We start from the raw sequence: 26549 nt of genomic DNA, 5'->3' as shown, positions 1-26549 counted from the left end.
AAAAGAAAACAGGGGAAATGTAGAGTGTGTTTTTTACAGCTAGTTAGCTGAGAAGGGTCGTAAACACGGTGCAGCTAAGCAAGCAGCCATAACACCTGCAAGGACAGCAAGAACAACAGGATGCCCTGGGATGGTGAGAAACTAGCCATGGTTCTGGGAACTCAGCAAGGGAGTAGCTTTCAGTTGATAACAACAAGCTGTTAAGATACTCGGGGATGGTATGTAATTGGGAACCAATGATGAGCTCCACATTTGTAATATGTATGAGCTAATTATCCGTATTATAAAGGTACACGCAGCCAAGGAATAAACGAGAATAGCTGATCATATGTCAATGACAGGTGTGGTCGTCTGCTTTTCTCCCGCTGTTCTGCAACAAACACCTATATACAAATTTAAGAACACAACGGAGTAACTGTTACTGTTTATTAACAACCAGTTTTAATACTACGATAAAAGTATGTCCTGAGAAAGGGGAACAAACACGCTTCTTCAAGGTTTTTTAGCTGTTCTGGATCTCAGCCGTCGCTTGATGATCAGATGATCACTTTCCTTCTTTTGTTCCTCAGATTCCTGAAGAAAACATTTCAAAAGTTACTCATCTTTTCACACAAGACTGACAAGCTCTTCTTGACACACGCAAACATATTTCTTCCCCTAAATGGATTTCAGAATGGAATTTGCTTATTATATTTTATTCAGAAAACTATGGGATACCGAGATCATTTTAATGCAGCTTAATCACAAGGAACAAATATGGAGAATGTACAAAATCCTGTTTATCTTAAAAAAGCACACACATCTGAGGAAAGCCTGAAGGCAGCTTTCATTTTGAAATACTTGTTTTCAAAAGAGTATTATAATACTTGTTTTGTGAAACATGAAGCGTTCAGAAAACATTTTTAGCCTCAATCCCTGTAGCTATGACTTGCCCAGAATTTCAGTTCTCGGTTCAGTTCCATGTTCTCAGAACTACAGTGAGAGAAGAAATTGTCTCATCTTCTTCATCCTCTAACAAAAAAAAATAACATTTTGGTTTCTGCCCCTATCATTCGTCAAATCATCAAAGAATTCAGAAGGATATTACAGTATGGGCAAATGATCACTATGCTGAACAGAAAAAGGACTCTAATATAATTAAAAGATGCAGTTCCAACAGAGCAAGAATGTTCTTAGCACAATAGCTGCCGACAGAGTCATGAAACTGGCACATCAGATCCTTTGCAAGTTGGCTTAGACAGGAGATCATAGTTTAAGCATACCTAAAAAGCTGTCTACGTTGTGCTCTAGAAAAGCGTGTAGTAGAATAATCCCACTCCAACACATTGAAATTATCTATGATTCCAAATTAGAAGACATCTCCGTGATTGCTACATCACCTACTTAGTAAACTGTAAGCCAGCCAAACACAGAGATCTTTGAGGACAAACTAAAACAGAACAGCAGGAAGACCAACAAGAATGACTTGGTAGAATAAAGAAATACCTCAGTACTTTCAACCTCCTCCTGCAAATAGATGAAACCTCCAGTCTGTTTGGACTCCTTAGTAGTTTATTTTAAGCCAAGACTACAGTATAATCGCTTACCGAATAAGCAGGTATATCTAGAGGGCCAGAAACGACAGTTGAATACAGCTTCCTTTTGCATCGTTTTGGCTTGGTCTCTCCTTCTTCGAGACTTTCAGGTTCATTTGATTTAGGAGAACTTACTGCTGACATCAGCTTCTTGGCTAGAATAAATTTGTTTTGATACATAAACCAATCAACTTACTGGTTTTGTGAGTCTTTAAATCAATGAATGCAAAAAAAGCTTCGTAACAAACTTGGTTTATAAATGACATGTAACATTTAAGTGAAAATACTCAGAAATTGTATTTGTTCGTCGAGGTTCTTTATTGCTTCTATAGCTGAAACAGTTTATAGTTTCAGGTACGGCAGCTTAAAGCACGCGTTAAAATGGAGTATGAAAGACAATCATGGCTCAGAAGTCGCTGGAAGTCAGAAACTTCAGCAGGAGTTAAACAACAGGCCTAACTTTCGTGCTGACAGAAGCACAAGACAGAACCAACTTTCTCTGTATACTTGTAGGTTTTCACAAATGTAATAATGAATCTCTGAAGAGACGAATAAATGCATTTACTTCATAAATCAAAGGACAACTTAACATGGCAGACAAGTCTAAGAACACATACATTAATAGCCTACAGCAGAAACAAGCCATTCTACAATGTCTAGAAAACATGGAATAAAACTTATTCTACACCAACCTTTAGAGTGTATAATAGAAGGAGAGCTTTGAATAAAATCTCCAACTTTTTGCAGTGTTTCATCCTTCTTTTTAGTCAGTCTTGAAGCATGTACTCGCTTTCTCAGGAAGTAGTCTTTTCCGGATTTCTGTTCAACAGAGATGTGAACATGTGAAACAAGAGCATTGTTTAAACTTCATTTTAGATCAACGTTATTTTAAGTTGACATTTTGAGCTTTACTACTGACACCTCTGTTCATTATGCTGATGATACCACAATGGCAAGTAATGTAGACAATTTTATACCCTTTAGGGAGTTGTCAAAATCTCAGCTATTTCAAGGCATACGTTTCTTAAAGTTTCTTAATAAGGCAGTAGTTTCTTTTATAGTAGCTCCCAAGCTGTGGAGTTGTTTCTTACATAAGCTGTTCTAATTACATAAAATAAACAAACATACAAAACAGAAGACAACAGATGGGAAAAATCTACTACTCATACTCTGACCATGCCAAGGATACTGCTATCACATGTGAGCATCTGTTTTTAATAACTGCCATGCATATTAATGATATGAACCTTAGTTTAATACAAGGGCTTCACTTACAAAAGCACACGATAATACACTAAAGCTTCTCTTCCCAACTATTCAGTGTGCAATATCCTTCCCTCCAAATCATTACACAGTACAGCCATTACACGCTCTGGGGACAGACTGACTTGCCCTTTGGTTAGCTTATGGAATTTAATAGGAAGAGCTCATAAGCATGTAAGATTCCCATTCAGGTATACACATAAGGATAAGACACTGCTTCTTTCGTGTGACCACACAATTACAGGAAGTCCCAAGCTAGCTTCAAAACTTGAACAAAAAACAACCATTTTCTCGTCACTTGCAGAGGGTGAATTAAAAGCCATGACAGATTTTGTATTTTTCGTGTTCTCACTTTTCACAGAATCCTGGGAAAATAAGACAAGTTTCAGCCATGATTCTTTTGGAAAGAACAATTGATGTCACAAAAGTGAACACTTTAAACACTTTTGCTAATAGTAGGGAAGTATTTGCTAGTAGTAACTATTCCACTGTAAATCAAATAATAAATAAGCATTCAATTATAAAAACAGGACATGAAGATATCAGTATTAGACATCTCATGATGTCTAAAAAGCTGATTTATGTCTACAGGTTTCAAAGAAAATACACAATGGAGTTAAGAGAAATTCCCTTCTCTTAAACCATTATCACTGAGCTTGGCTATTAGTTTTGTTCATTAAAGCAGTTCATTAATTAAATTCTTCAGCTACATTACTGAGGTAGAAATAGAATTTTTAATGCTTGTTTTTAATGCTTTTTTTTAATTGTAGAAAGACAAAAAGTAGTCAGAGCCACTTTATCAGGCTCTGCTAAGAATCTGAATGGAGTATCACCACCCACTGTATTTCCAAGAATTAAGTTGGTTAATAAATACTTTGTTTTTAAAATATATGTAACTGCTATTTTATGAAAGTTAGCAATTAAAAACTTATATAGGAATGATTAACATCATCTGCTAACAAAACAATATCCAGAAATCCTGCAGAGGAAGAAAATAAGTTCAATTTGCTGTGCTCGTTTCAGTGGCTCTATGAATTTTTTCCAAGTAACTTATCTAATCATGAGCCACTTCATAAGCATTAACATGAGGAGAGTTTTCAACAGCACCTGACAAAAATGCATCACACAATTGTTTCAACAGCTTTTATTCCTATCAAAGGCTATAAAAACAGGTGATCTGATCACCTTGAAAGGGATAAATAAATTAAAACTTGGGAATTGTTTAGAGAACATGAGATCTTTTCCTACTCATTCCTTATCAAAAGCAATACAATCACAACATTTTCAGATCTGAAGTTTCATACTAACCTCAGATTCATTTAATGAAGTGAGGCTCCTAGTACATCGACGTGACAAATAATTGTCTTCAGCTTTGCATCTTAATGGAATACTTTCTCCAGTTTTAGTTTTGCTTTGTTGTTTCCTAGGCTGTAAATATTTAAAAGGAGTAAAGATTAGGCTATGCATTAGACCTCCAAAATATCTCGAGGTTTCTAAAGTTACAGTGTAAAACCTCAAGCTCAGACGCCACATGAACACGTAAGCTGAAACACAGCACAAGTGTGGGAAGGTAGTAACATCTATTCATTGTGTGATCTTCAGATACACCCTACTGGGTCTCACTAACAGTCTCAGGCAGTATTCTGCCTCCAAAAGAGAGAAAGCGAGACATTATTTAGGGACAAAATCTGTAACGCTGGTCGTTTTGTCATCCATTCCCCCCATACTCTGCACGCTCACAGCTGCTATGTTAGAACACCAAAGGCTAAACCTCTGCCTAATCTTCAGCATCCACATACGAATACATGGAAAACTGCATGGAAAAGTTCCATAATGTACACAGAGAGATGGTGTTCTAGTAAATAAAATAGTTTTGAGAAGATGAGAGCTCATGTTTGAGTGGAAGACAAAAAGAACCAACAAGTACTCATCACTGAATATGTAGTTAAAGGACTATATGCTAAGAAAAATGATTCTAGCTCCAGTATCTCCTAGGAAAACAGAAGAACAAAAAGGGGTTAACAAGATGTTAAGTACTGACTTTCTATAAATATAATCATACCTTTTCATTTACAGAGTCATTCCTTCTACTTTGTCTTTCTTCAAGTAAAGGTATTTCTGGCAAACACTGAGGGCTACTGTGGTTAATGCGTTGTTTTAATTCCTTTATAAAGTCATCTTTGTCAGCCAGTTCTTTTCTTAACTCTTCTATCACAGTTGCATTATCCTAATAAACAGTAAAAACTGCTGAGTTGTGGGATTGGCAAAAGGAATTAACACACACAAGCAGTATTGCAATTACTTAGTAGCATCAGTTTTAGAATTGCAGGCTAGAACACTTAACTATTCAAGAACAGTAACATTTCACGGATTTGTACGGTCACTGTTACAAGTGCAGTAGTCACAGAATTGCCTGGGAAGTTGTAATACAATATATTTTGATTCTTCTATTTTACTTATGTGCTTCAGCCTTCATCTCTCTTAAGATATAATAATCCAAGCTTTTATTTGTTCCCAAATCCTCGGTACTGTGAGAAAGTCAGCAGTTGTAGGGGAAGTTTTGCTATGAGAACATCTTTCTTCTCAGAGAAAGTGAATCCAAACATTCTCAAAAGAGCACAACTCATTTAGTCTTCTGTTTAGCTTCTGAAATTCTATGCTACGGCTTAGATTGGCTATCCTGATTAAAAGCTGGATGTTGAAATAAGAAATGCAACTTCCAGAGATCATCCCCCCTCTGCTTTTTGATGCTTCCCTTAATCTCTCTCCACGTCCCCTTCTGTCTTTTCATGCCATTGTAGATACTACCTCAGAGAAAGCAAAGAAAGTAAGAAACCTGAGACAGAACTACTGTCTGAGTATTGAGCCTAGCTTGGGATCCGGAAATGCTGGGAATTATCAGAAAAAGCTACAGATGTCCAGTATGATTGTAGGATCATAAGCATCAAACTGACATCTGGTTATCTGAACTACTGAAAAAATTGAAATTTTAGTAATTAACAGAAATTCTGTTTCTGAAGAACAAAAATAAAAGCTGGTGCTTTTTTTGGTTAGTTGCACATGATGTCAATACGACAGTGTTCAAGAACAGAACCACACCCAGAATACAAAGAGCAGGTACAGGAGTTTTACAGAATTTATGGGTAGCTAATCAGGTAGGAGGAAAGGAGAGCTGACCTTGCTTGAATCCTTTAAGGCAGATTGTCTCAGTTCTGCTATTTCTGTCTCTTTTTGTATGGCAATAGAAGCCAAAGTTTTGAGCTGTTCTTCCAAAGCTTCTACTAACTGATCTCTCTCCTCACGCCACTTTTGAATATTATGGTCCTTTTCCTCCAGCTCATATATTTCATTTTGAAAGAAAAGCATACACAGTAAAAACAAGCAGAATCTTTAAGACAGATTAGAATTAATAAGTTTTTCAATATAGCATAAATTAGGACTCAAGCTGATAAAAAGAGTTTATGGTAAGACATTTCAATTAACATATTGTGATGTCACTCAACAAGATCAGGTTATATGCATGTATTATATATGTATTTACTATGCAGATTATTGTATTTAAAGCAATCTGCCAGTGCTCTGTAGTGACTAATTATTTGAATATCTTTCATGGTCTACCACTAATTTCAGTTGGCCACTTTCATTTTGCTCCAATTTTTTTTTTTTTTGACCTTTTTCCTGTTTCTTGGAAAACCTGCATCATTCATTTAATAAAAAATAAGAGCATGAAAAATACCTGTTTAAGTTGTTGGATAGTATAGTCTTTATAATCCAGCTCATCCTTAAACTGGTTATTAATCCTTTCAAGTTCATCCATCCTGTTCCTGAGGGATTCCTCCACAGAACGCATCGTGGACACCTGTAATGTAAGCACAGCTCACGGTTCATTAAAAGACTTCTGTAATCCAACCTGGCCAAATACTTCTTTGTTAAATAAAGAGGAATTCACAAACAAGTGCTGAGTAGGAAAACGACAGCAAGTGCAAGGTTACCAAGGAAGACATGAATTCATTTTTAAGCTTCAATTTTCCACCCCAAGCACACCCAATAAACTTGCAGACTAAGATCCTGCAAAATGGGTTTTAAAATATCTACTTGTTTAATAATTAAATTTTAACTATTAACATCACTGAAGCTGAAATTGAAGAAAAAAATATACATGCTTATATTAAAGAGCCTCTGGAAATTAGTCTATTTCTCTTCAAGTAAATAGCATTCTTCTTCCCAGTTATCAGCGTTTTTTCACAAGACTTAGGTTTTAGGCTTTGGAGTTACCACGGATACCAATGGCAAGTCACCAGTAACGTAGAGATAATAACAAGTCCCCTCCAGAGGCAGATTAGCTATTCTCTTCACAAACCTTATTCCAGACTACCAACCAACTTTACTTTCCTCTGTTCATTATCTATGCGAAACCATGTTTTAACTTCTGCTCCCCTCTAGAGCTTCAATGGCAACTTTACCTAAGATTTGCTGCTAGCCACACTAGTGTGAAATTTCCAGCTTCATAGTTAAAGTTTGAGAAGTTTTAACAGCAGAAAGCCAAGCATAATCTTACAGAAAAAAATATCTCAGTTGACTACAAACCTCGCTTTGTACTTGCTGAATTTGTTTCTTGGCATCAGAATGTTTGTCTTTTAGATCTGCATACTCTTCTTCTTTCCTCTGCAAATCTTTTTTCAAATTCAGTACAAGGGCAGAACTCTCAGAAAGAATATTTTCTAGCCTTATGTTAAAAATAAAGAGACAAAGAACATTACTGTTACACATCTCATGGAAACAGCAATTACAGCTTAATCCATGCCCTGCCTGTTGGTTTCTATTTGTAAATAGACTCTTAAATCTATCTAGACCAGTGACAAGATTTAAACAATTACTTTTGAATTTCAGCTTGCTTCTCATAATCAGATGCTGAAGCAATAAATTATTCAGATGCTATTCTGAGGGATGGACAACAAAACCACCAGCAATCCCCATATTATTCTTTATTTCCTTGCACACTCCTGTTTTCCCTTGGAACTCAAGTAGCATACCAAAGCATCCTAAAGTAGTAGTTTGGCCATTGATAAGCATGCAAATGCATTAAGTCGAAGGGATGTTCCCATTAATTATTTTTAACTCTAGTTCATTCTCAAAGGGCTCTAAGTTAACTCAGTGGTTACTTACGATTCTATACGTTGCACTTTCTCCATTTCACTCTTTTCCTTTTCCCGAAGAGAATGTTTCATCTGCTCCAAGCTTTCATTTAAAGCCAAACTTTTGAGCTGTTCTTCCAAAGCTTCTACTAACTGATCTCTCTCCTCACGCCACTTTTGAAGATTATGGTCCTTTTCCTCCAGCTGGGCAACAAGTCTTTCCTAAAAGAAGAACAGATGAACAGTGAACATCACCTACTACACACTGAACTGTTCTAACACTTCGGTAGTTAGCACCGTTTTACAGTCTTAGTAAATGTATGATCTCTTCAAGATCCACAGGAGCTCTAGAACTAGTTGCACTACAATCTTACAGAAGCAAAACCATGCTTCTATTAGACAACCTACATTACTCTCCTTGTGAAAAAATATTAGTATTATTTAAGAACTTCAATTTGCTCATTTAATGATTACTAATGAGCTTTAGGAAAATAAAGTCACAAAGTGATAATAATACTAAGCTCCTCACATCCTTCTATGCTGCTTGCAGGTCCAGAAAGTCGGGACTAACTACTTCCAGATGTAAAAAAAGCTTTGCAGAATGTACAGATTCACATGTTTAAGAAGTTACATGACAAGAGCCCAGCAAACAGCTCAAGTAAGTCTAGTGACTTTGTTATCAGTCACTATTTGGAAAGTGATAAAGGAGCAAAACTGTGGCCGTTTGACCAAGTATTTTTATTCAGTATCTGGAGAGAAGTTTGTGGGGTTTCTTTAGAAACTCAATTGCCTTTTCTTCCTTATAAAGGCTTAAAGGCCTTCTGCTTTGCAGAAAAGAGAACAAACAAAAGCTATTGTACAAAATACTTTCTTAGCCTCATTAAATAGTGATCTATTTTTCAACTGTAATTTTCTTATTGATGTCCCACATACGTGACATTTCATTATGCACTTATGAAAGATCTTTCTTTTTGTGGCCCCCCCATTCCTTCCTTTTCCAAATCAAGCAGTTCTCATATGGGCTTTGCCACATAAGAAAGCAAGGGGACTTGGACAAGCTGCTCTTATGCACCCTTACTGTTAATACTTGGTATGTAGTTGTCTCCAAACTACAGGCACCAGACAACTCTGCCAGGACCTCATCACTTACGATTTCTGCTTGTTGCTTTCCATAATGTTGTCGGTCCTCAGCAAATTGTTTCATTTCTTTGTTGCGAAGATTCTCTGCTTCTTTTATCTGATTTAGAAGCTCTTCTTTCTCCTCCAGCCACTTTTTTCTATCAGTTTGATACTTAGTCTCACTTTCCTATTTCAAAGAAACCAAAAATGAAATAGTGAGTCATTAAGGAATAAAAGTCTTAAAAGCCAGGTCATCATTAAATAGACTTGTTTCTGCAAGATAACAGAAACATTAGCAGTTTTTACTACAGAATATTCCCAAAGGCAGGTATTGGATAATCATTAGTTCTTTTCCATTAAAAAATAATCATTTCCAGTATTTCTTATTCAGACTGGAGAGCCTCCATAAAACATCTCTTTTTCTTTATAAATGTTCACACAAGCTTTACAGAACTTACACCAAAAGTCAGTATAAGAAAAACTCTTTTAACTTAAAAACTTCTAACACTTTACGCTGCCTTGCAGCAGTTGTAGAAAAACTTGCAGCTCCTTTAGGGTTGAAAGACAAAGAAAAGCAACACAGTTTACACTGTAGGAGTAGTCTCCTTTCCTATCAAACCTACTGGCAGACATTCTCATATATAGGACAGAGCACCTGAGAAACTGCTTGGAAAAAATAAAAGTCTTTTAACCAAGGAAAATTAGTAGACCCGCAGCCCAACAAAAAAGGCTTCCTGGTGATAAAGTTAGATGATGATTTCGATAGCTTATATTAGTTGCCCGAGCAACTAACAGAAAACAGTTTTGACAAATACATTGTAAGTTACAATTTGCTTTGAGTTAGTATTCCTTTCTTGCAAACAACAATTGTATAAGCATACTCTGCTTATAGCACATTGACGTGGTATAGAATGAAGCAATGAATGTTCAACTTTCCCCTCTTCTTGAAAAAGTGAATTGGCTCTGCGCATTAAAAAAAATATCATGAATAAGCTTACTCAAGGTGAAGGAGGAAAGAAGTTCAGAACCATTCCACTAACAGAGTGAATGTAACCTATTGTATACTCACTTAGAAAACTCCCACTGCCAGCCCATTACTTTTATTTAAAAAAACAAACAAACATCAACAACAAAAAATAAGATCAGATGGGATAAGACAACTAACTGTTCAGAGGCCAGCAAAAGAAGCACTGCTCATGGCAGCATAATGTAGGGAAGGCTACACTTCCTATACTATGGGGGCATCAGTGATGCCATTCTTAACGTACCACAAAAAAGCTGCACCTGGTCCCTATTGCATGTTGCACTGCAGCTTTTACAGGAAGTTTCTGTAATCAATATAACAGTTTACTTTATCAAGTTACAACTTTGAAGTTAAGTTACCTCCAGCTCTTTTTGCAGCTTTATTAATTCTGTATTGTTTTCATTCAAATTTGCCTCATCACTTTCGTTGTTCTTTTGCTGCCAGTCACTATTGCTCTGGTATTCCAGTTCACTGTATTTGTGTTTCCATGCAATCAGTTCTACTCAATACACAAAATGAGGTTAGATAGCATATCATTTCAAATATATATTTGAAATACCACACCAATGACTTTTTACTAAAGCTGCTTCAGTTTTATCTGCTACAGACATAAAGAAATAACAGAAGCCTTTAACTACAAGAGATTTGTTGTTTACTATGGAACGTTAATGCCTAAGTAACAGTCACATGAAAATGGAAGTGGTTATCACAGTACGTCTAAACCCCTTTTGCATCCCTGCTCCCTTTCCCTGGAAAGATTACCTGAAGCTAATTTTTGGTTCTCTTCTAACTGAGCTTGAAGCATTTCATCTTGTTCAAGCTGCATTTCCTCTTGTTCTTCTAATGTCATCCGCATAACTTCAATTGTTCTATCCCTTGCACACAGATCTGAAGGTTTGAAAATTTACAGATGAACTCCCTACTAGCTCCCATTATTCTCAAATCAAGATTCTCCCATGACCAAAAGCTCTTTTAAAAGAAATAGAGCATCTCCATTGAAATATTTACATACAAATATATGCAGACATGTTTTAAAATCGAAACACAGAAGACTCAAAGTCATTAGCAATGTGACAACATTTACACGGATATTCCACACACACACACACACACACACAAATAATGGCTGACCGTCACATAGTTGGTCATAGTCTTTGGAGATATCTTCCATCCTCTCAGTTTGCACCAGCTCCTATATTTCATGTTGAAAGAAAAGCATACACAGTAAAAACAAGCAGAATCTTTAAGACAGCCTAGAATTAATAAGCTTTTCATATAGCATAAATAAGGACTCAAGCTGATATAAAGAGTTTATGGTAAGACATTTCAATTAACATATCGTGATGTCACTCAACAAGATCAGGTTACATGCATGTATTACATATGTATTTACTATGCAGATTATTGTATTTAAAGCAATCTGCCAATGCTCTGTAGTGACTAATTATTTGAATATCTTTCATGGTCTACCACTAATTTCAGTTGGCCACTTTCATTTTGCTCCAATTTTTTTTTTTTTTGACCTTTTTCCTGTTGCTTGGAAAACCTGCATCATTCATTTAATAAAAAATAAGAGCATGAAAAATACCTGTTTAAGTTGTTGGATAGTATAGTCTTTATAATCCAGCTCATCCTTAAACTGGTTATTAATCCTTTCAAGTTCATCCATCCTGTTCCTGAGGGATTCCTCCACAGAACGCATCGTGGACACCTGTAATGTAAGCACAGCTCACGGTTCATTAAAAGACTTCTGTAATCCAACCTGGCCAAATACTTCTTTGTTAAATAAAGAGGAATTCACAAACAAGTGCTGAGTAGGAAAACGACAGCAAGTGCAAGGTTACCAAGGAAGACATGAATTCATTTTTAAGCTTCAATTTTCCACCCCAAGCACACCCAATAAAGTTTCAGACTAAGATCCTGAAAAATGGGTTTTAAGATATCTTCTTGTTTAATAATTAAATTTTAACTATTAACATCACTGAAGCTGAAATTGAAGAAAAAAAATATACATGCTTATATTAAAGAGCCTCTGGAAATTAGTCTATTTCTCTTCAAGTAAATAGCATTCTTCTTCCCAGTTATCAGCGTTTTTTCACAAGACTTAGGTTTTAGGCTTTGGAGTTACAAACCTCGCTTTGTACTTGCTGAATTTGTTTCTTGGCATCAGAATGTTTGTCTTTTAGATCTGCATACTCTTCTTCTTTCCTCTGCAAATCTTTTTTCAAATTCAGTACAAGGGCAGAACTCTCAGAAAGAATATTTTCTAGCCTTATGTTAAAAATAAAGAGACAAAGAACATTACTGTTACACATCTCATGGAAACAGCAATTACAGCTTAATCCATGCCCTGCCTGTTGGTTTCTATTTGTAAATAGACTCTTAAATCTATCTAGACCAGTGACAAGATTTAAACAATTACTTTTGAATTTCAGCTTGCTTCTCATAATCAGATGCTGAAGCAATAAATTATTCAGATGCTATTCTGAGGGATGGACAACAAAACCACCAGAAATCCCCATATTATTCTTTATTTCCTTGCACACTCCTGTTTTCCCTTGGAACTCAAGTAGCATACCAAAGCATCCTAAAGTAGTAGTTTGGCCATTGATAAGCATGCAGATGCATTAAGTCGAAGGGATGTTCCCATTAACTATTTTTAACTCTAGTTCATTCTCAAAGGGCTCTAAGTTAACTCAGTGGTTACTTACGATTCTATACGTTGCACTTTCTCCATTTCACTCTTTTCCTTTTCCCGAAGAGAGTGTTTCATCTGCTCCAAGCTGTTTTTAAGCTGCAGAACTTCTTGAATCAGATTTGCTTCTTTGCTACTTAACTCTTCAAACTTTTTGTCTGCATTTGCAGACTTCTCCTGCAGAGTTGCTGTAACTGTCTCTAGATTAACAATAATAGATTCTTTTTCTTTAAGTAATTCATTGAGTTTTGACACATTGTCTTCAATTGTCTTGGAAGCCTCCAGGCGATATTCAAGCTCTCTTATTTTTACCTCACAGTTGGCAACTTCCTCCTGAAGTTTTGCAATCACTCTCTGATCTTCTGCAGTCTTTTCTTCAAACTCCTGAGTTTTCTTTTCTATTTGCTCATGTAACTGATTCACAAGATCTTCTTCCTGACTAGTGTGAGTTGTAATCTCACATAGCTTCATTACAAGTTGACGATTATGATTTTCAGCATTATTCAGTCCCGCCTTTAGGTTTTCATTGTCTTGAAGCAGTGCTTTGATGTGCTGACTTTTTTGTGAGGAAACATCAACAATACTTCTGCATACTTCCCAAATCCTTTCAAGACTATAGTTAAAGGAGAGGTCCTGCACAAGATCTGAGATGGAAGAAGTCTGTGACTGAATGCATGCAGAACTAATTTGAGATGTCCCTGTCTCATCTTTTTCAGAGTCTGAGGAATCCTTTACACTGACAAAGTCAGTACCGATGGCGTGAAACTCTAAGTGACATTTGTATAATTCATCTAATTTGGTCCGCATTTCTTTTACTTGTGACACTTTATCAATTATACATTCTTTGGCAACTTCTATGTTGTTAGTTGGGCATTTTTGTCTTCTAGTGTCATATTTATAGATTTCTGTTCATCCAGTTCAGAAGCAATTTCCCGATAGTCAGCTTGACCCTGCAGAATTTGTTCACGGAGGACATCAGCTGTTTCTTCAGAAAAAGAAAGCTCAATACGCAGGCTTGTTACCTGCTTACTGAAATCTTCTTTTTTATTTTTTTCTCTTCTGCATTGTTCTTCAAGCACAGTTAAATGATGTTCCAAGATTTCAGTTCTTTCCCTCAGTGCTAGTACTTCCTTTCGGTACGCGGAGCACTTTTGTTTCATGTGTTCAATTTTCTTTTGCTCTACAGTGTTCTTTTTCTTTCTCTCATTTACAACTACTGTAAAACAAACAAACAAACAAACCAAAAAAAAAAGGGAAAAGGAATGTAGCTCAGATTGATTAAAATCATTATTACATAGCAGTTCACAACACCAAGTAGCAACTTCTAAGTGAAACACTGTCGTAATATGCAAGCTATGCCCTCACATCACATAGTATTTGATACTAGTGAAGGAATTAAAGTCCTCTGAACACGTAATCAGGTGCCTCAGATTTCTATACAGAATTAACAGCAAAAGGTTTTCAGTCTGTAAGATCACTTTTACCATGGCACTACTCAAACCTTCCACTCCACACCAGTAGAAAATCTAATTAGATTTAAGAAACATGGGAACGAGATAGATAATTCACAGCTATATTCTTTCTATCTTCCCTGCTTCAGCAATCCCTATAAGGCAGCCAGGAATCACTCCATCTACATCTAAATGGTAGATAAACAGTTCTCTAAGAAATTTCATTCCAACTCACAGTCCTCTTACTTTCAAAAGAAAGATAAAACCCTGGACAAGTTGATCACTTAAGTGTTGATATCTGTCTCTCTTATTCAGTTGATCTCTAAACAAAATATGAGGATTCCTACTTCTGTCCACACTTACTCTTTTGCATATGAAGTTCACTCGTAAAGTTGTACAAATTTGCAGATTCAAGTTTCCATAAATATTCCATTAGCTTGGGGCTGTTTTTTTCTTTAACTGGTGAGCAATTAGCTAAAATCACATGCATTTTCTTTCTATCAAAAGCGACTTCTGCTGTATTTCATCATTGCTTTAGAATCCAGTTATGTCCATTCCATAATATGCATACTTTAAGTATTAAAAAAAATAAATATAAGTCAAGACTTACTAGGGATTGGGTCACCACAACAATATATTCAATGGTGATTCTTGTACAGTCCTTTTATTACTACAATGCAGAATTTTATAGTGCCCACGTGCAGCCTGCATTACATACAGATTCACATGTACTGCATGGAAACAGCCTCTTAACTCATCTAAGGAGTTTTATATACAGCCCTCAACTGATTTAAAAGTCATAATGAAGAAACAGCAGTGGCATATTCCACCCCAAACCAGGTTTTGGTTTTGATTGCTGCTCCCAGCAACACTAGTGAGGGGAATATGATTTATAAGTAATCTAAACACTTTATGCTGAAAACAACAAGCAAGCACTAAAGCAAGATAAATAAGACTAGGGAGAAGATTTGTAATGTTCAGTCTAGAAGCTCCTTACACAGGAAGTAGGGAAAAAGCATTATTACAGAGCATAGGAAACAAGACCTAAAAGCTCAGAGAATGGTGTAAAGACCCTGAACTTTAAGCTGAGATAACCTAGCATCTCCTAAAACACTTTTGCTCGTGCTACTTATATAACTAATTCTACAAAAGAACCAGCACAACATACCTGTGCTCATTGTTCTACTGTGTATATTTAACACAGCTAAAGAATATATATTAAGAGTTTTTTGAAATTGGACGCTATTAATACTCACAAATAGAAGAAAATTTTAACATGATTGAATACTCAGTACTTCTTAACCAAAAACTTCATGCTGACATTGTGACTATCAGCTACCCATTTTAATTCCTATGTGGAGCATTGCTGTCATTAATTTTTAAATGAGAGCTTTGGTCATATGATTAGAACAAACCCACTACTATTTGGAGTATGGAGGAGTCCACATCCCTCCCTCAGTCTCTGGTAAGATGCTTATATGTGATGCCATTCAGTGGTCACATTAGGATTCAATATTTATGCCAAATAAAGGCAGCAGGGACAAATCATCCAAGAACAGCATCTCATCCAAAGAAGGCCTTGACTTTCTCCCTTGCACATATTTTGCAAGAGGAATACAAGAAAGGAAGGGACTACAGCTAAGTTTTAGATTTTCCCTTCTACATTGTATATGCCTTCCGTAATTCTAGGAACACTGATGCTCAGCTGTGCCCAGAAGTGAAGTTAAATGCATCAGAGCTTATCCAAACCATTTTGCTCAAATATTGCCCATGAGCGAGCAATTAGCAGGTCGTCAACAATTTTGATAGTTGCTTCAGGAAAAACAAAACAAACAAACAAACAAAAGCACTTGAGCAGCTAATGCTACTCAGAAGATCAGCAACAGCAGTTGAAACAATCCTAAAGAAACTGCTTTAAAACTATTACCAAATCTGCAAGTTCATCAACAGATGAGGAAAAAGCAGCAAAAAAGTAAAAAAATAGTGCAAAAAACTTTTATTCTTAAGCATTCAAAAATGAACAGCATAGGACCTTCTGAAAAAGGGATATTTACATAACAGTTACTTCTATTTACAGTTTAACACAGTGGCTTTTCTCCTTATACCATAAGGTAACGTGCTTCACAGCCTTTTGTTTCCTATCCGGAATAGGAAGCAATTTATTGTTTTGGAAGACACCCTGTTCAAGGATGGAAGAAACTGTACCTTTCTTTGGAGGTGGCTCTTCCACAGTAGGCTTATCTTCATCATTACTGCGCTTTCTTCCCACTTCCAACTCAGTTTTCTCTTGTTTCAGTGCTTTAACTGAAAGCACTGAAAATTGGCTGCTTTCAGTTCCTTTATTAGTGTTCTCTTCTGCCGGTTCTGCTTTAATGGTAGTTAAATGGTAGGTAGTCTTTTCCTGTATTGATATAAGATCAGTTACATTGAAGCTTAACAAAAGGAGCACTTAAGTCTCAGTAATCTTCTGTAGGCAAATATTTACACAAAACCATACAGCTAAAATATTTACCCGGTGACTCTATAGACATCAGTTACAAATTTCAATAGCAGACAGAACAAGTACACCTTCAGATAATGACAAGTGCAATACTCGGTAGAGTATACAAGGGAAAGCAAGAGCCTAGCAGGTTACAAAGTAAAAGACTTGCACACAATCAAGAGTTTACCAGTTTATCAAAGAATTTCCTGTTTCCAAGAAGTCAACAAAATTACAAACACGGTCAAAGAGCAAATGGTCAGCTCTCATACAAGTTCATCACATCACACTTCTGCTAAGCTGCTAAAATCACTTTCATCGTGACAGATAGAATCCAACCTTAAAGCTTAGTCAGCTCTGTCACGCATATTTTAGATTGTGTCCTTGACCACAAGTGAAGCTTCCTTACTTACAAGATGACAATTGTTAAGCCATGCTGGCACTGCCAAGGACTGATTATTCATCTTTAGTAACTTATGAAAAGAAAAGCCCCAGAAGTGTTCAGGCCACACAATCTCACAGATAGAGTTGGAGCCTTGTTCTTGGAAGAAGTAATAGGTGAGGACATGACTACTCATCACAGTCAGCTTTAACACCATGGAAATACTAAGTTGCAGTGATGCAGACAGTCAAAGACTAAGAAGGGTCAAGTTGCTAAGCTTACAAGGTTAGAGATCTGAGTGACAGAATTAACTATAAATGTTACTTCAGGCTACCAAACATCAAAAAATGAACAAAAACCACCAGAAGTGGTATGCACACATACTTAATCAAGCTAGTCTTCACATATTCAGTAGCTCGCAGTACATTAGTCAGGATAAAGTTTTATGGACTGCATAGAACGTGGAGATATCCTGACCATTCATACTCGTACTTCCAACTCTACTCAACATACTTTTACTGTTGCTCTTCCTCTGATGTAGGAGTGTGAGGCAGGAGTTAGTGGAACACACTGATATTTTTGTTGTTTGTGTTAACAACAACTACCTTCAGATAAATTTGAATTGTTTACAATTTCAAGCGAGTACCAGCTACATACAGAAAATCAGTTTTCCAAAAATGTGTTGATTACAAGCATAGAATTAGTGTTTTCCTTTTTTTGTATAAGGCTATGGAGATGTGTAAAACTCACATAATCTTTTATTTTTTCTTCTGAATGAGATTTTAAGTCTTGTAGCTCTGTAATAATGTCATCTTTCTGCACCACGATGTCCATTAGCTCTCGAATCCTTTCATTTTGTGCATTCATTTTCTTAGAAAAAAAAATAAAAAAAATTCAGTCATCAGTTTCTAATGTAGTGTTAAGTAGCTGAATTACACAATGCATTAAAGGCAAATTCAGTTAAGCTAAGCTCGGTAAGAAATCTATTAATGGAGCCTACTGGAATAGCATTTTAAGCTACCACAAGTTGGTATTAAAACAATTTTACACAACATCTTCTTGATAAAGTTACCTCAGTTGCTTCTTTAAGTTGCTCAACAGACTCATCCAATTTAATCACCTGCATTTCAAAGTCTGTAACACACAGAAAAGGTTGTATTACATAAGTAGCCAATAGATAGTTTATTAAGTAATCAATTTTTCCAGATATTCTAACGTTTAGGTAGCTTTTGAACAGATTAATTAATTTGCATGTGGTCTTCACTTATTGGGAGTGATTCAAAAGTTTTCTATATTTCTTGGAACGAAAACATTGCATCAACAAGACATAAAGAAGAGTAGAGATTACAATATAAAAGTAAAAATCAAGATATAGACATTTAACCCCATACTTACAAAAGCGTAAAGCTGCTAGTTGCAGTTTAAAGGAGGGGGGGAAAAAAAGAAAAGAAATAACCAAAAACCGTGGAATTGCTGAACCTGAATATACACAAGGAACAAACTATCACTTATCTACAGGCTATGGTTCCAAAGGTAGAACATCTCCTCTAATTCCTACTCAAACTGGTTATTTCTCTTTTAGATTAATGAACTATTTCTGTCTTCTACCTTTCACATCGCATAACTCACCTTTGTTCTTCTGCATCAGCTCTTCTTCAGTTTTAAGTAGTTTGGTGTTTTTCTCTGTTAGCTCTTCTTTGGTCTCCATCAGTTCAAAGTTAGTTTTCTCCAGATGCTTTTCAAACCAGCCAATACCTTCCTTCGGGTCCTCCAGGGATACAATGGAACTATGTGCTGCCTCAGCTTGCTCTTTAATATCCATGACATCATAATGCACAGAATCAAGAATGCCCTCAGGATCAACACAGGTGTCAGGCACTATGCTATGTTCTCCACCCTGAAACGTAATTTATAATCAGTTAAAACTGGTGAATAGCTGACTACATAATAGCTGTTATTTCTACACATAGTCTGGATAGCCACTATGAAGACAGCCACACCTCACAAAAACCCACCTCACAAATTCACATACAACATGACAGTGATTCGTATGGGGGGAAGATAAGTGGCATTCTAGTAACAGCTAATATATTTTATAGTATTTGATGACCACGCTCCCTTTTTTTTTTTTTTTTTTTTTTTTTAAATATTACCCCAGATTGATCTCCTTCAAATTTAACGTACAAGTTTGGACTCCCCTTTTCTTTGTATACAGCGTAAATTTTCATTTTGTGTTGCAGAAACAAGGAAAATGCCCAAATTCCCAAAGCTTTCTGAAACTGTTCTTAAGGCTCAGCAACTATTCCTGCTAGATGAAGAATAGATGTATCTTGCTCATCATACAGCAACACAGCATGCACTTCTTTGTAAACAGCCTTGTGTTTCTATAAGATGTGCCCATAACATTTAAATAGTAAAAAGGAAAATATTTAAGAAAAAAAAAAAGAAAAATATTGAAGAAAAAAAAAAAGAAAAATACCAGGGTGTCATGGTTTAATAATTTTGTAATTTTGCTATCAGTATTCCACATCATAACATCATATAAAGCATGAACAATGTTACTGCTCCCGAACACTTGCAGTATATTGATGATATTGTCGTGTGGGGCCATACAGCAGCAGAGATTTTCAAGAAAAGAAAACAGATAATCCAAATTCTTTTGCAAGCTGGTTTTGCCATTAAGCGCAGCAAGGTGAAGGGGTCTGCCCAGGAAATCCAGTTCTTAGGTGTAAAATGGCAAGATGGGCATCGACACATCCCAGCAGATGTGACTGACAAAATCACTGCTATGTCTCCTCCCACCAACAAGACAGAGACCCAATCTTTTCTGGGAGTAGTGGGCTTTTGGAGAATGCATGTCCCAAACTACAGCCACATAGTGAGCCCCCACTATCAGGTAACACGGAAGAAGAATAATTTCTCATGGGGTCCTGAGCAGCAGCAGGCTTTTGAGCAGGTAAAACAAGAGATAGCCCGTGCCGTGGCCTTGGGGTCAGTACGGACGGGACAGGATGTAAAGAACATCCTCTACACTGCTGCTGGAGAGAAAGGTCCCACTTGGAGTTTGTGGCAAAGAGCTTCAGGAGAAACCCAAGGCCAACCCCCGGGACTTTGGAGTCGAGCATATAAAGGGTCTGAGGAGTGCTACACTCCAACTGAGAAGGAGATCTTAGCTGTGTATGAGGGGGTTTGGGCTGCTTCTGAAGTAGTTGGGACAGAGGTTCAGCTCCTTCTAGCACCTCACTTGCCTGTGGCCCCCCTGTCATGGACACAGGTAGATTTTTGTTTAAACCGTGACAACTACCCAGAATGCAGCATAAGGGAATTTTTGCCTAGAACTCTGGAGGACTATTTGTAACTCAGAAAGGTCAGAGATAGAAAGTTCACACTGATTTCTGGGTCACCAGCCTCACCGTACATCAGCATTTTTGGTTTTTAAATGATACATAAAGTTCTCAATGGCACTGCTCTAGTCGGTAGTTCTTTCCCTTTCCGTGCAGCTCGCTCTGTGCATGGCTTGTGAACCACTATTCAGGCCAGACAGCTGCAGCCCCAAAGACCTGCCATAAATGTACAAATTCTACCAGGATAATGTCTTGGTAGTGGAGAAACAGGATGCGCAGTCATATGGCTCTCACACATACCTTGTACAACCAGCTTGGCTCTGGACTGGGCATCACCAATGTCACAGGTGTACACGTCACTGCCACTTTTCTCCAGATTTTTTATGCACAGCTGCAGGTCTCGTCCTTTCTGTGCCCTCTCGTATTTCCTGCCATGCCTGAGCTCAGCAATGCCTTTCCTCCATATGACGAAGGATGCGGCTTTCTCGCTCTGACATGTAAAAAGTGCACTTCCACTTTCTTCAATTTTCACATCTGAAAGTTCCTTGATAAAGTAATTAGGTTTTTCTGGAAGGAAAAAAAAAAAAGGATGAGGGTGTAGGACAAAGGGATTTGTTACCCCAACAAGTCCCAAGCATACAGAGGTGTCCTGAATCTCCTTTGCCCTCATTTCAGAATATCACATAGAGATGCAAAGAGTCTAAGAAGACCACAGAGTCCACCCATTTACATAGGTTTGATAATTCCAGTAGATATCTGGAAAGTTCAATACCATTATACATGCGCTGGTAGGATCTCATCTGATAAACTGCATATAGTTTTGATTACACATATTCAATAGAGACTAATTCACATTGCCATCTTTTCTTGGCTCACTAACACCCAAGATCATAGAATCATAGAATGATCACAGAATCATATAGTGGCCTGAGAAGAAAAGGACCTCAAAGATCATCTAGTTTCAAACCCCCTCCAAGGGGTCACCAACCACCAGACCAGGCTGCCCAGATCCACATCACACTGGAGAATCATTCAGTTTCCAGATTATTTTAAGGAAAAGATTTTAATCCATCATATTTTCTGAAAACTAAGAATTGATCCTGCTCAAGGAAACAGAAGAGAAAAACATCACCCACAGGCTGCAGATATTTACCTCGACTTCTCTACATGCCATCCCCAGTGTGCTTTTCAACTCACCTTGCACAGTGACCCTGGCTTTTGTTATGGAGTCCTCTGTCTCACAGGTGTACTCCCCACTGTCCTTGGCAGTAGAGTCATGGATGATCAGAATGGCCCCAGTTCCCTCCTGCTGCAAGTCGTACTTCTGGCTTTTTCTGATTGCTTTGCCATCCTTGTACCACCTGATGTTCAAATCCGGTTTTGACAGCTCACTGCTCAGGCTGATGTCCTGCCCTGCTGCTGCTGTCTTATCCTCCAGCTGTTTTGTAATCTCAGTAGGTTTTTCTGAAAGAAAACATGCTTTTTGAGTAACATACACTTAGGGTAGGATTCCTCTCTCAAAATACATGCATCTACATGCTGGAGATAAGTTAGAGAGGCACTTGCAACAGACGCCATCCTACAGCCATCAGTAATCTGCAAAGTACAGACAATAGAATTCCAGGCAGCATTTATTTTCTCTTAAATCTACCCAATTGAGGATGATGAACCATGTCTGAAAACTGCCTCTCTCTTCTCTCCACTCATCACACTGGGAGCCTCGGATGATGCTCTCAGATGCACATGTTCTAGATAGGAATTTGTTGTACAGCTAGATGATGTGAAGGCCATCCCTTCAGCTTATACTTAGAGGATATTTGCTCCCACAGTTCCCTCAACAGATCATTCCTGATTTACTGTTAATGGAACAAGCTGTAGTGAGATGACCATTGCCAACACTACCCCAGTGCTTTGGGTAGTTCTCACATTTGTGTAAAATGTTTCCTCCTTTTACTTATTTTTAAGAGAAATTCTCAGTGCTTTGAGTTTCAAGTAGAAGGTTGCTATTCACTTTAACCATATTATGAGTTAGCTCTCACGACAATCTTATCAGAAGACAGTTGAAGGAATCAGGCCCCAGAATCTCTCTTATCTCATTACCTTTCACAGACAGAGAGGCTTTGGAGGTTAGACCACGGGCAGTAAAAACGACTTCCTCAGTGTCAGTAGGAGTCACACTTTTGATATGAGAGTATATTTCCGACTCACGTTAGAAGCTTTAAATCGCCCACCACTTTCCACTCTGCTTCCAGTCAGTGTCCAGTTGAACTCATCAATGCTTTCATGGGACGGAATGCATTCAAAAGTACAATCTTCTCCCTCCTGGATTTCAGTGTTTTTCAGCCGTTTGGTAATGCCAATATTCAGCTCTGGAAGATAAGAGATAGGTTAGTATGAGGTTTATATGGAGAAAAGGCATTTGTGACATATGTGAGTAGCAGTACTGGTGTTTTAACTCAGGATTTGCAGAACATGGCTGCGTTCCTTACTGATGTATTCTCTAAGACATTCTCCACTCAGAATTACCAGAAAGCTATAAAAAAAAAGAGACGTGAATCTCTTGGCTTTGCTCTGGAAGAACTACAAGGAGAGCAGCTCAGTCCATGGAGCAGAATGAAGATTCAATGAGCTACAGAGGGAACAACCTAACAGAGAGGACAACTCTAAGATGCTGCGTGAGAAAAAAGATTTTGCCTATGACAAGAAATTAACTGTTTCTATTAGCTAATTTGTTACCATCCTACCCCTATTGGTGTTCAAACCATTTCTCCATTTTAGGGATGGTTTGAAAGGAAACATTTCCAGGACATTCTTGATGTGTTTGGTGATTTTCATGGCAAAATGAGATACATTTACATCAAAAGCAATGGGAATTTTCCAGACATCACTGCGCTAAATTGCAGTAATACACTTCTATTGTAGAAACTATTAAGGCTCATGGGGGAATAGGTGTAAGACATAGTGACCACACTGAATGTGCTTTCAGCACTCCTTTACTTTCCACACTACTTACCATGAACGCCGACCTTTGACTTGGCAACATCAGTGCCAATATCACAGGTATATAAACCTGCATCTGACTTCTCGAGGTCATGGATAAGGGGACATAGGGTCTTCCCAGACTGTACCAGCTCATACTTGTTGCCAGAAGGGAGCACAACACCGTCCTTTTTCCATACTGGTTTGACCTTCTCTTTATAGAGACTTCGCATTCCAATTTAATCACACCCCACTCCTCAACAAAAACATCATCCAAGGACTTCATGAAGACAGCAGGCTTCTCTGCAATTAAACAGGCAAAACAGAACAACATGATACAGAAGATCAGACATTTCCAGTTGCTTTCAGATTTTTAAAGAGGGATAAATAAATCTTCACCACTATTGACGACACCAAGATAGAACCTAAAGCAGTTTCATGTGTGTTGACTGAATGCACTTTATGGAATTCTGAACTAATCAGTAGGAGAATACAGGGAACAGGAGGGACAGCCTGCATTGCCTTGGGTGGGACTGATATCATATGAAGTAATTGGGATGCAGCTCTTCTAAAGCTGGAGAGCTGGCATTGCCCTCACATGGAGCAGAGCTCATACAGCAGGCCACAGGATTAAGAGGAACACTTTTGATTTTCCTGTATTATTGACTCCTCTTATCTGTCTTCTATTTCACACATCAGATGTTTATACTGGGGAAAAAACTTCCACCAAATGCAAAAGAAAGGAGAAAGAGGAAATCCTTCAAACTCTGAGCGCATAGAGTAAAAGAGCTTAATTGCTGGGGAGAGCAGATTAGAATCACAGTATCCTTAGAATTGGAAGAGACCCTTAAAGGCCATCTAGCCCAGCTCCCCTGCAATAAAAAGGGACATTCACAGCTAGATCAGGTTGCTCACAGCCTGGTCATTAGTCATCCCAGAGGCAAAACACACACTGAATGATCTCTCCCTGCAGTCATAAATCCTTAATTCCATAAATCACTGGAAGAAAGCCCATCATGACTTTGGTGGCTATCTGAGCCCCAGAGAGGTGAGCTTTAGAAGCAGGACTGCTGCACAATAGAATGAACTGGAGCTCCTTAGCATCTCTTACATCCAGGAGGGGTGTGATCAGACCCACCTATCACCTTCAGGTGCGCTTTCTGATACCTTGTCTGACTTCACTGTCACTGTGCCAGCATCCTCAGGCTTAACCTGCTTCATTGTCAGTGTGCAGCAATTGCCAGCGTTCTTGATGTCATTGTAATTGTTGGTGTAAAGGAGGTTGCCATTCAGGAACCATTCCACGTCCTCGTCATCATGGGACAGCTCACAGGAGAAGACAGCAGAGCTCTCTTCTTCAATTTCCACATCCTGCAGGTGCTTCGTTACTTCTACATTGCAGGCTGTGGGGAAACAAGGTGAACTGTTACCATTGTTACTATAAATCATACTGGGATGTGGTAGAATGGTTGGACTAGATGATCTTTGTGTAATCTTCTCAGTTAAGATTATACATTTATAAAGTTAGCAGGAGAGAACGGCAGAAATCAACCTCAAGAAGAGAAATCTGAGGTGAAATAGGACATGGAAGAGGCCACCCTCCCTGCTCATACCTTCAGCTGTCAGCGTGGCCTCAGTCTCTGCAATTCCTGCCTTGCACTTGTACACACCAGCATCATCGGGCTTCAGCTTCAGAATCTTGAGCTCTGCTGAATGCTTATCCCTCTTGATCTTGTACTTCTCAGAGGGTTCGATGGGTGTGTGGCCCTTGAACCATTTCACAACCTTTGGAGAAGGCCTGAAGTCACAGGACAGGATGACAGAATGATGTTCCAAAGCTGTCTTGTCCTCCAACTTCCTGGTGATTTGTATATGGGAATCTGCAAAGCAGGGGTGGAAGAGAAGAAAGGATGAGGACAATTGGAAGAAGAGGAAAGTCTCTTGCATGTATTCAATTCCAATTAATGTCATGTTCACAATGGTTCTTTGAACCACTCTAAAGATAAAACAAACGATTGTCTATAGGGAATGCCATTGACTACATTTCTATAAAGTAATACTGTATATTATCTACCAAATGCAAGGTCCAGCTCTTGTTCTGTGCTTATTAAATTGCTCCCATTTGTTGAGGCTTTTATTCAAATAAGAGTGAGTTGAAAATATAACAAGTACTTTAGGGTGTGAATGGAGACTCTTACGCTGGGGACAACAGCAGATAAAAAGCCCGGAAGTTTCTTTCAGGTGAAATCAATGACAAACTGCATCAAATTTAGGTGCTACCCAACTTAACCTTGTCTAGTTCAGAAATACAATTAATTTCACCTGATTTGACTTCTTTGCTATAGCCAAGGACAAAACCTCAGCTCTGTAGATCTGAATAGTAAGCACACCACAACTATTCAAACAGATCTTTTACTGAGATGCAGCTGTCTCATTTAGTGTCCAACGACTTTGAACTGGAAATGGAGCAGACCCTCCAGAGACACACAAAATATTTCAAAGACCCCATGTCATGGTTTAATAATTTTGTATTTTTTGCTATCAGTATTCCACATCATAACATCATATAAAGCATGAATAATTTTACTGAATCTGCAACTTACAGAAGAAGACTACATCTCCCAGGGAACAACACGATAGGTCACGGGACCTGGACTCTATATTAACTCTGTCGCAGAACAGACTGACGTCTTTCGAGTTCTGGCGTTCAGGGGAGTGTGTGGGAGCCTTCAGCCGTTCGCCTAGATTCACAGTAGGCCTCTCGGTTACGGGACTCATTCTCTCTCCTATTTTGCTTGATTCGTTAGCTCAATTTCAATTATATTGTATTATATTGTGTTATCCTGTATTTCGATATAGTATTTAGTAAATAAGTGTGCCTCCTTAGATCGTTGCCGCTGTTTTCTTTTCCTAATTAATTTTTTCCCTTTCGGCCTAGGGCCCCTCCGGGGCCTACGGCCCCCTGTCACGGACGCAGGTGGATTTTTAGTTCAAACCGTGACACCCCAGTGAAGGAAGACTGTACGTTAATTAATTCTTCATCTTCATGATGTAAACCAAGCCAGGATATGTTACCTCTGACAAGCAGATTGGCTGTGGATTTT

The 26549-nt window shown here is 37.9% G+C and overlaps 2 protein-coding genes and 2 long non-coding RNA genes across 5 annotated transcripts; all 4 read right to left on the bottom strand.

Moving 5' to 3' along the window:
- Nucleotides 1-412: 412 nt before the first annotated feature.
- LOC146758605 (uncharacterized) lies at nucleotides 413-2043 on the bottom strand. The gene is made up of 2 exons (XR_014934032.1): nucleotides 1587-2043; nucleotides 413-573 (listed from the first exon to the last, which is right to left on the bottom strand). It is a non-coding gene; the product is annotated as an uncharacterized LOC146758605 (long non-coding RNA).
- A 5348-nt stretch (nucleotides 2044-7391) lies between these two features.
- On the bottom strand, nucleotides 7392-11328 carry LOC146758604 (kinesin-like protein KIF20B). Its single transcript, XM_085514882.1, has 6 exons — nucleotides 11247-11328; nucleotides 10878-11003; nucleotides 10475-10614; nucleotides 9123-9278; nucleotides 8004-8194; nucleotides 7392-7563 (listed from the first exon to the last, which is right to left on the bottom strand). Exons 1-6 carry the CDS (start codon nucleotides 11284-11286, stop codon nucleotides 7392-7394), a joined length of 825 nt encoding a protein of 274 aa, XP_085371008.1. The 5' UTR covers nucleotides 11287-11328.
- Nucleotides 11329-12211: 883 nt separating this feature from the next.
- Nucleotides 12212-18258, bottom strand: LOC146758603 (kinesin-like protein KIF20B). Of its 2 annotated transcripts, none has more exons than XM_085514585.1 (5): nucleotides 18195-18258; nucleotides 17873-17992; nucleotides 16467-16662; nucleotides 12827-14026; nucleotides 12212-12386 (listed from the first exon to the last, which is right to left on the bottom strand). In XM_085514585.1, the coding sequence occupies exons 4-5, from the start codon at nucleotides 13615-13617 to the stop codon at nucleotides 12227-12229; spliced, it is 951 nt and encodes a 316-aa protein (XP_085370711.1). In that variant the 5' UTR covers nucleotides 13618-14026; nucleotides 16467-16662; nucleotides 17873-17992; nucleotides 18195-18258; the 3' UTR covers nucleotides 12212-12226. The 2 variants fall into 2 exon arrangements, with proteins under 2 accessions (XP_085370711.1, XP_085370712.1); XM_085514586.1 differs by having other exon boundaries at nucleotides 12224-12386; nucleotides 18195-18252.
- A 499-nt stretch (nucleotides 18259-18757) lies between these two features.
- Nucleotides 18758-21923, bottom strand: LOC146758602 (uncharacterized). Its single transcript, XR_014934036.1, has 3 exons — nucleotides 21664-21923; nucleotides 20767-21033; nucleotides 18758-19019 (listed from the first exon to the last, which is right to left on the bottom strand). It is a non-coding gene; the product is annotated as an uncharacterized LOC146758602 (long non-coding RNA).
- Between the last annotated feature and the right edge of the window lie 4626 nt (nucleotides 21924-26549).

This window comes from Coturnix japonica, chromosome 13 (genome assembly GCF_054131305.1).
Source record: "Coturnix japonica strain WE chromosome 13, WE-NBRP24, whole genome shotgun sequence".
Taxonomy (NCBI): domain Eukaryota; kingdom Metazoa; phylum Chordata; class Aves; order Galliformes; family Phasianidae; genus Coturnix; species Coturnix japonica.
This window is presented reverse-complemented; position numbering and strand designations above follow the sequence as displayed.

Coding starts and splice junctions, on each gene's coding strand:
- LOC146758603 (XM_085514585.1), bottom strand. CDS start 13,617: ATGCGGACCAAATTAGATGAATTATACAAATGTCACTTAGAGTTTCAC. Junction 12,387..12,826: donor AAAGTGCAACGTATAGAATC/GTAAGTAACCAC, acceptor TTTTAACATAAG/GCTAGAAAATATTCTTTCTG.
- LOC146758604 (XM_085514882.1), bottom strand. CDS start 11,286: ATGGAAGATATCTCCAAAGACTATGACCAACTATGTGACG. Junction 9,279..10,474: donor AGCTGCAAAAAGAGCTGGAG/GTAACTTAACTT, acceptor TCTTTGAAATAG/GAAAGTGAGACTAAGTATCA. Junction 8,195..9,122: donor GAAAGCAACAAGCAGAAATC/GTAAGTGATGAG, acceptor TTCTTCTTTTAG/GAAAGACTTGTTGCCCAGCT.